The sequence below is a fragment of the Microcaecilia unicolor genome, chromosome 2, assembly GCF_901765095.1.
Source record: "Microcaecilia unicolor chromosome 2, aMicUni1.1, whole genome shotgun sequence".
NCBI lineage: Eukaryota > Metazoa > Chordata > Amphibia > Gymnophiona > Siphonopidae > Microcaecilia > Microcaecilia unicolor.
This window is the reverse complement of record NC_044032.1, coordinates 190,068,599-190,078,219: the sequence shown is the minus strand read 5'-3', so window position 1 is coordinate 190,078,219 and position 9,621 is coordinate 190,068,599. Positions and strand designations below refer to the sequence as shown.

Here is a 9,621-nt window from a genome sequence, read left to right as displayed (position 1 = left end):
GTACCTCTGCAAGTACCTGCTTGTGATGGAAGCTGTAAGACTGAGCTCCCGGTGGACAATTTGGAGGTTTTGAGGCCAAATTGAGGGTGTATCCTTGCCGGACTATTTGGAGAACCCACTGATCGGAGATTATGAGAGGCCACCTTTGGTGAAAAGCTTTCAACCTCCCTCCGACTGGCAGGTCGCCCGGCACTGACACTTGGATGGCGGCTATGCTCTGCTGGAGCCAGTCAAAAGCTCGTCCCTTGCTTTTGCTGGGGAGCTGAGGGGCCTTGCTGAGGCGCACGCTGCTGACAAGAGCGCGCGCGCTGGGGCTTAGCCTGGGCCGCAGGCTGTCGAGAAGGAGGATTGTACCTACGCTTGCCAGAAGAGTAGGGAACAGTCTTCCTTCCCCCGAAAAAATCTACCTATAGAGGTAGAGGCTGAAGGCTGCCGGCGGGAGAACTTGTCAAATGCGGTGTCCCGCTGGTGGAACTGCTCTACCACCTGCTCGACTTTTTCTCCAAAAATGTTATCCGCACGGCAAGGCGAGTCCGCAATCCGCTGCTGGATTCTATTCTCCAGGTCGGAGGCACGCAGCCATGAGAGTCTGCGCATCACCACAACTTGAGCAGCGGCCCTGGACGCAACATCAAAGTTGGTACACCCCTCTGGCCAGGAATTTTCTGCACGCCTTCAGCTGCCTGACCACCTCCTGGAATGGCTTGGCTTGCTCAGGGGGGAGCGTGTCCCCCAAGCCCGCCAACTGCCGCACATTGTTCCGCATGTGTATGCTCGTGTAGAGCTGGTAGGACTGAATCTTGGCCACGAGCATAGAAGAATGGTAGGTCCTCCCAAAGGAGTCCAACGTTCTAGAGTCCTTGCCCGGGGCGCCGAAGCATGTTCTCTAGAACTCTTGGCCTTCTTTAGGGCCAAATCCACAACTCCAGAGTCGTGAGGCAACTGAGTGCGCATCAGCTCTGGGTCCCCATGGATCCGGTACTGGGACTCGATCTTCTTGGGAATGTGGGGATTAGTTAATGGCTTGGTCCAGTTCGCCAGCAATGTCTTTTTGAGGACATGATGCATGGGTACTGTGGACGCTTCCTTAGGTGGAGAAGGATAGTCCAGGAGCTCAAACATTTCAGCCCTGGGCTCGTCCTCCACAACCACCGGGAAGGGGATGGCCGTAGACATCTCCCGGACAAAGAAGCGAAAGACAAGCTCTCAGGAGGAGAAAGCTGTCTTTCAGGAGAGGGAGTGGGATCGGAAGGAAGACCCTCAGACTCCTCGTCAGAGAAATATCTGATGTCTTTCTCTTCCCACGAGGCCTCACCATCGGTGTCAGACACAAGTTCACGGACCTGTGTCTGCAACCGTGCCCGGCTCGACTCCGTGGAACCACGGCCACGGCGGGAGCGTTGAGAAGTAGACTCCCTCGCCCGCACCGGCGAAGCTCCTCCGCCGACGTAGTCGGGAGCCTTCCTAGGAGGCTACCGCAGTCGGTACCGTAAGCGGCACCGATGTCGGAGACCTCACCCCGGACAATGGGCCAGCCGGCGCCTGGCTCGACGGTACCGGTGGCGCAAGCACCCCGGTCCCGGAGGGGAAGGGCGCAACAGCTCTCCCAGGATCTCTGGGAGAACGGCCCGGAGGCTCTCGTGCAGAGCGGCTGTGGAAAAAGACATGGAAGCCGATGCAGGAGTCGATGTCAGAACCTGTTCCGGGCGTGGAGGCTGTTCTGGGCTGTCCAAAGGGGAGCGCATCGACACCTCTTGAACAGAGGGCGAGCGGTCCTCTCGGTGCCGATGCTTACTGGGTGCCGACTCCCTCGGCGACCCAGAGCTCTCGGTGCCGACCGGTGACGATGCTTCTTCGATTTTTTGGAATGAAGCACGTCACCGGAGCTTCCCGGCACCGACGAGGAGGACGTAGAATCCAGCCGTCTCTTCCTCGGGGCCGAGGCCGAAGAGGGTCGGTCTCGGGGGGGCTGTACCGCAGGAGCCCTCAGGGTACGGGGAGACCCACCAAAGGCTCACCGCCACCAGCAGGGGAATGGACAGCCCTCACGCACTCCAGACGAAGCACCACCGTCCGACGACATCAGCAAACGAGGAGGTCTCGATACCACGACACCGACGCAGCCCTCAGATGTCGGCCCGATGCCTCGATGCACTCGATGCAATCGGGGGCGAGGATGAAGGTCCGGGCGCCGACGACGTCGAGGCAGTCGATACTCCCGGTGCCGATGAAGAGCCTGAGAACAAATGTTCCACTGGGCTAACCTCGCTACCTGAGTCCGCTTTTGTAAGAGGGAACACAGACTACAGGCCTGAGGGCGATGCCCAGCCCCCAGACACTGAAGACACGACGCGTGCCTGTCAGTGAGCGAGATTACCCGGGCGCACCGGGTGCACTTCTTGAAGCCGCTGGAAGACTTCGATGTCATGGGCGGAAAAATCGCACCGGCGAGATCAAAACTCGAAATGGCGAAAATGGCACAAAAAATAGGGGGAAGAAAACTTTGACCGAGGCCTAAATAGGGCCTACCCCGACGACGAAAGAAAACTTACCGGGGCAAAAAACTCGAAGTACGGGAAGGGAGAAAACCAAAAGGCCTCCTCCGACACCTTTTTCTTCTTTTTTTTTTTTTTTTTTTTAGAACAAGTCGAAGAACGAGCGCGAGGTCAACTTTGGGGCACGAAAGGCGAAACACGACCGTACCGAGCGCGGACAAAAGAAGACTGGCCGGCACGAGCCGGTTCGGGCAGGAAAACGGCCGCGCATGCGCGCGTGCGCATCGGCGCACGAGGACTAGCAAAGGACTTTGCTAGAAAGTGTTCCGATTGGAGGGGCTGCCGTGGACGTCACCCATCAGTGAGAACAAGCAGCTGCTTGTCCTCGGAGAATACATTTTATACTGCTAAGCCTAGAAATCAGCGCCTTAATAATGGAAAATGGACTTTTCTATTAGGAAGCTATCCAAACCTTTTTAAAACACCATTAACTGCTTTTACCACATTTTCTGGCAACAAATTTCAGAGTTTACTTACACGACGAGTGAAGAAATATTTTCTCAGATGTGTTTTAAATTTACTAGTTTGTAGCTTCACTGTGTGCCCCCTAGTCCTAGTATTTTTGGAAAGAGTAAGCAAGCGATTCATGTTTACCTGTTCCACTCCACTTATTATTTTATAAATCATAACTCACCTCAGCCATCTTTTCTCAAAGCTGAAGAGCCCTAGCCACTTTATACTTTCTCCTCATAGGGAAGTCATCCCATCCCATTTATCATTTTCGTTGCTCTTCTCTGTACCTTTTTTAATTCCACAATATCTTTTAGAGATGCAGTGACCAGAATTGCATACAATATTGAGGTGCGGTTGCATGGAGCCGTTGCATTCCTAATACTAGCTAACATTCTATTTGCATCTTAGCCACCGCCGCACACTGAGCAAAGGGTTTCAACATATCATCAATGACGACACCTAGATCCCTTTCCTGGTCGGTGACTCCTAGGGCCCGATGCACAAAGACCATCGAACAATATGGCTGCCTCGATAATATTTTGTAAATCGCAAACAGCTAGCCATGCACTAAATCCCCTTTTGTGCATGCTCGTAGATTGCGCGTCTGAGCTGTCAAATACATTTGCAGTGCCCCACAAATTTAATTATTATTATTTTTTTTTTTTTATTTCCACAGTGGTCCAGTGGACCCTGACTCTCCAACCCCCCTGGCCCTCCTCGAATCATTATTATTTTACATGGTGGTCTAGTGAATCAGAGTGCTTCCTTCCCCCACCAATGTCCACACCCCCCTCCCCACCCTGTTCCTTTAGAAGGTGAAGGCAGGTGCAACAGCTCCTCCATCGGGCCCGCCTGAAACAAAATGGCGGCGCCCAGGACCTGCCCAGTGCATTCTAGGAAGTACTAGGTGGAGTTAACCACCATATAAGGAGGAATACCATATGCATGCGTTCTGGGGGGGGGGGGGGGGGGGGAGACAGGATCAGTTCACTACACCACCAGGGGGAAAAAAATGATTTGAGAAGGGCCCTGAGGACGGGTTTTCAGGGTTCACTGAACCACCAGGGAAATTAAAACATTTAGGAGGGGGGCAGGAGGGGAGAGGTAGGAAGCACAAGTAGGCAACCTTTTGCAGCTACCTATTTGTGCTTCTCACCACTCTGATAGCTCCACAGCAGCCGTAAAATTTGATCCACCAGTCCCTCCTAAAACCAAATATCGGCCTCTCACAATGGGTGGCATATTCTCAGATGGCACACACAGTATCTCCCGAAAAGTACTTATGGACCATCTCTAGTGGACCAATTACTAGAGACCTTGGAAAATTCAAAAACCTCAGATTAGATCTCAACTGATTTTCCATAAGCTCCAACTTACGCTGTAACATTTCCCGTTCTTTAAACAACATAAGTTTCATAGATCTCATTTCTTCCATCTTTCTATCCTGGAAGTTCAAATGCTCTTGTTTTTACACCACCTCCTCCTGAGCCTTAGCTTTGGTCTGCACAATTCCAATGTCTGACTTCATCTCAAAGAACAAAGTTTTTAAAGAGATGTCCAGGATTCTAATTGCCACCAATACAGCTTCCATATCCACTTCAGCAGGCTTCTGTAGCTCCCAAAATGAACAGAACTCTCCTCCAGAAGTTGGAAAACCAACAGCCTAGGCACCAACTCCCTTAGCGGCTCCAGCAGGTTTACAAACTGAGTCCAAGACAGCCACACTTCTACTCACACAGGCCTCGCTGACTCCGAATCACACGGGTCAGAGTCTGCCCTCCAGGCTCCTGAATTTCTGGGTCGAGGTGAAGCTTGCTGCTGCTCCAGACTCAATGAGACCCAGTTTGCACCAGGCTTACCCCCAGAGCTGTAACCACAGCTGAAGAGGAAAGCAAACTAGGAATCATAGACTGAGTAAAGCACCTAGGGTCCTGTGCGGATGGAGGTTTCTGGATGCGAGAGGCACCTTTCCGCTTCCCATCAAGCATTGAAGGGTACAACGCCAACTCAGAGCTAGAAACCGGAGCGCTCCTCTCCAGTGTCCATCCTTGACGCGATCTTGGCCCCGCATTTAATTTTTTAGCACCATCAGAATGGAATTATCTTCCACTACATCTCTGATCTGAGCTTTTGAACAAAAACTTTAGAGCACTACTAAAAAAACTTTCACACTTGCCTTTCCAAATGTTAGCATCTGGTTAGCTGTAGGGGTGCCACCCCTGGTCAGAAGATGGCATTGGTTTAAATTCTATTTTATTTTACTTATTTTAGTTTTCCCCTTAAAGAGTTGAGTATGCATGCTTACTGGCTGAACGATGCTCATTTCTATCAATATAATGGCATTGTTTTCATCTTTTATTATTTTAGTTTGTATGTCGCCTTGAACTGATATCGGTAATGGCGGGTTAGTAAATTTAAAATAAACCATCTACCAACAGATGAAGAGAGAGAGTAATTTAGAACTTTGCCTTATAAGGCTGCTGTGCATTAGGTTTCCTTTAGTATTCAAATAGCCAAGCAGAAAGAAGTAGAACTCCTGCCTCTAAATAAATGTATGCAAACTTTGTAGAACATAAGAACCTTGTGCCTAAGAAGCAAAAACTAAAAGAAAAAAAAAACCAAGAAAGCATAATATGTTAGAGAAAGGTGAGATCTGGATTGATCCTTTGGGACTAAAGGAAAAAACATTAGCATGTAAACGTTCTCCTTATCTCCAAAGGATCAGTCCGTAATTGTGGGATGTATAAAAGTAGTCCTCAAGTTGGGAGGGAATGAGATATCCCTTCCATAATACCAGAAGCTCCAAAAGAAGCCTCTGCTCTAGCTGCTACATAATGCTGTGAAAATGTATGAGATGTGGACCATATGTCTGCCCTACAAATTTCATCCATAGAAACAGTATGAGCTTCTGCAAAGGAAATAGAAAGTACTCTAGTAGAATGAGCTTTAAGATGTAAGGGAGTCCTTTTCCCTGCCAACAAATAGGTCGAAGAAATAGTGTCCTTTAACCAACGTGCAACAGTTGCCTTAGAAGCGCACAAACCCTTTTTGGATCCTGAAAGAATGAAAAGGTGATCCAAACATCTAAAATCATTAGTGACCTCCAAATAGTGCAAAAGAACCCTCTTTACTTCAAAGAGTTGCAAGGAGAATTTCAAGCCATAATCCTTCTCACAAAAAGACAAATAGAGCTTGATTAACATGAAAAATAGAAACTACTTTAGGTAAGAAAGGCACCATACAAATAGTCATCCAGTTTCAGTAAAATGCAGAAAACTGTCTCTGCAAAATAAGGCTTCTGACTGAAAACACAGCTACTAAGAAAACTGTTTGCAAGGTAAGATCTTTAGAAGTAGCTCAAAGTGCTTTAGAATAAGATTAAGTCTCCATTCAGGACAGACCTTTCTAGACAGAGGCCTAAACTGATTGACACCTCTCAAGAAATGCACTACATTTGAATGAGCTTCCAATGAAGACCGTTGAGCACAACAACAGAAGCCATGGCTCTACCTGAAATTTGAGCAAACAGAGGAAAGATCTTTAAGCCCATCTTGAAGAAAGGTTAGAATTTGTGGCAGGTGACACTTACCAAGATTCAAAGGTTCTCCATACGTTGTAGAAGAAGATCTTTTGGGGGGTTGCAGAAAAGTAGCAATGACTTCTTCTGAGTACCTTTCAAGAACCATGCCATAAGTCTGAACTGGAGGGGGGGGGGGGGGGGGGGGGGGGGGGGAAATCACCCGTTGAAATTTGAATCAGAAGGCCTCTAATTCCTCTTGGATGTCTCTGGGATTCCACAACATGACGTGATCAAATGAACACTTTTTGTCGATAAAGCAGTTACTCACCTGTAGCATGTGATCTCCAAAGACAGCAGGACTTGTATTCTCGCATGGATGACATCCTGACGGAGCCCCGGTGCAGATGCTACCCAGCGTTCACTGCAAAAGCAAAAGCTTTTGATAGGCCTGCACCACGCATGTACGAGTGTCTTCCCACCAGCTCAAGTCACCCGTGTCCTACATTCTGATACAACAAGAATGCAACTCGTAGAGGAGGTGGAAGGGTATGTGAGAATACTAGTCCTGCTGTCCTTGGAGAACACCTGCTACAGGTAAGTACTTCACTTTCTTACAGGTAAGTACTTCACTTTCTTACAGGTAAGTACTTCACTTTCTCCAAAAACAAGCAGGACTTAGTTTCTCACATGTGGGAGTCCCTAGCTACCAGGCTCACCAATAAAACAAAGAGTTAATGGGGACATGCAACAGCAAGGCCAACCGGAACCAACACCACTAACACATTAAACAGGCCTCTTGTGAAAATGTCACCTGGAACAGAAAGAATGGGCCTAGTAGGCTGGAGCTGGATGCTAGACTCCCAAAAATTCTACAGGACTGATTAAACCAGCTGTAACGTCAGGTATGCTGCTCAATGCAGTAATGAGATGTGAATGAGTGAACTGAAGACCACGTCGCAGCTTTGCAAATCTCCTCAATGGAGGCTGATCTCGTGAGCTGCTGACACAGCCATGGCTCTGACATTTTGAAACGTGACATGACCCTCAATGGGAAGCTCAGCCTGGGCATAAATGAAGGAGATACAGGGGCTCATTTTCAAAGCACTTATACAAAGTTCTATAGGTTACTGGGCTTCCACCCTAGAGTGAAGCATTCATGAGCAAAACCTTTTGAGGCAGAGAAATTTGGAATGGGAATCCCGGGATCAAAAAGGGTCAAAACATCCACCAGAGAAGCAACTGGGCTAACTCCCGGGTGACTGTGATATTCACAAGATTCCTCATGATTGGCACTCTAAGAAGTAAGGGTCCATTGGGTGCTCCTCAAATGGAGGTGTGCCATGAGACTGACAAGCACTGTGAAAGCGATTTGGCCCAACAAACCTCAACATCTGCCCGAGCTATGACCTGCTGGCTGCTCTGAACCAGAGTGGCAATGGCAATGAGGGCATCTACCTGTGCCTGCAGCAGGTAGGATCAAGCTTGGCACTGTGTCTAGCAGGGCTTTAATGTACTCCAATTGTCTGAACAGGGGAGGAGATGGGACTTGGGATAGTTACAGAATTCTGAGCACCTTCCTTGATGTTCTCTTGACCAATCATCCAAGTAGGGAAACACGATCTCCCAGTTTGTGTAGAAATGCTACAACTATGGCAAGGCATTCCCTGAATACCTGTAAGTGGATGCGAGGCAAATGGCAGGATACAATACTGGTAGTGGATTTTCCCTACTCAAAATCATGCTGGACAGGGCTCACCATTCCTCCCCAATGGTATGCAAACCCTAAAGCCAGCTCCGAGCTGGCATAGAGTTTGCTGCGGACAGCGCGCCAATGCTTGGTGCGCTGCTCGCTGATCATTCGGAAGGATTACATTTAGCATGCATTTGCATGCTACTTGCACTAACAGCCCTGTTTTGCATGTATTTGCATACTAGTTGTGTTCAGAGCCCACTAGCTCTGATCATCTGGATATGAAAGCATGAGAGCGAAGCCTACCCGGACTATTTGAAGAACCTACCGGTCTAAGGTTACAAGGGGCCACCACTCTTCGAAAAAAAATTCCATCTCCCACCGGTAGGTTATTGGGGGCAGCTATGGCAGTTATCCATCTTGGAGTCTATCAAAAGCTTGTCCCCTTCTTAGACTGAGGAGCAGGTTGAGATTTTTTAGCAAACTGCTGCCAAGGGCAGAAGCATGAAGGTTAAATTTGCTGCTATGGATGGGAAGAAGGATTAAACCTGAGCCTTTGAAGGAGCAAGAGTTGGTGAGCACACAGCGGCCTTAACTGTTGGTGCATCCCATATGCCGTAAAGCAGTCTCTGAATAGGTGAAACACTACTCGTCATCGGGGTGGTGGGACCAGACATTTAATTTTGTAAATCTTGCTCTTTTGATGCTGTTCTCTAGAACTCCTTTGTTTTATACCATTCATATATGGAGACTTTCTGAAGATGGAAGTCTTGAATTTCACATAAGTTTTTGAATATTTAAGACTTTGAAAATATAAAAATACAATTTAAAAAGCAGGTTTAAGAATCCTATTTAAATACTGTACCCTTTAAACATATTGCATTTGGTCAAAGGTTTTTATGCCTATGAGGAGCCCCCTTGCTAATCTGTGAGAATAGTTGAGTTCCAAATTGGAGTCTGAGGTTTTTGCTTCTGTCAATTCAACTTTATTAGCAGTTTTAGTTCATACACAGTGGTTCTTTTTTGGGTTGTTTTTTCTTTGACTGGCTAGTGTTGACCACAGTTTCTTTTTTGTTTTGAATCAAACCCAGTTCCCCAAAATTGTAGAAAACCTTAAATGCTTTCAAAACGGAGGAATTAATAGTCAGGAACAGCAACATGATATGATTCTTTAAGCTGTTAAGTTTTTCACATAATAAACTCCAATATTTGATCAACAAAATAAATATTTATTTTAAAGAACCTAATTAATGACTTACTTTTGCTTCCCATTCCATTCCTGCTACAGAGATGCCCAGGAGTATCACTACTGTTATGGCTCCAATTATTCTGATATCATTTATTTCATCCACCATAAGAGCTCCATTATCCTATATAAGAAGCAAAACAGTATTAAAAAAAAA

At 47.5% G+C, this 9,621-nt stretch overlaps 1 protein-coding gene across 1 annotated transcript in view; it reads right to left on the bottom strand.

Moving 5' to 3' along the window:
• SLC12A2 (solute carrier family 12 member 2) overlaps positions 1 to 9,621 on the bottom strand; it is a 352,311-nt gene that overhangs the window by 248,701 nt on the left and 93,989 nt on the right. The window contains exon 6 of the mRNA XM_030193587.1: positions 9,478 to 9,588. Coding sequence (XP_030049447.1) covers positions 9,478 to 9,588 — 111 coding nt within the window. The remainder of the gene's footprint in view (positions 1 to 9,477; positions 9,589 to 9,621) is intronic.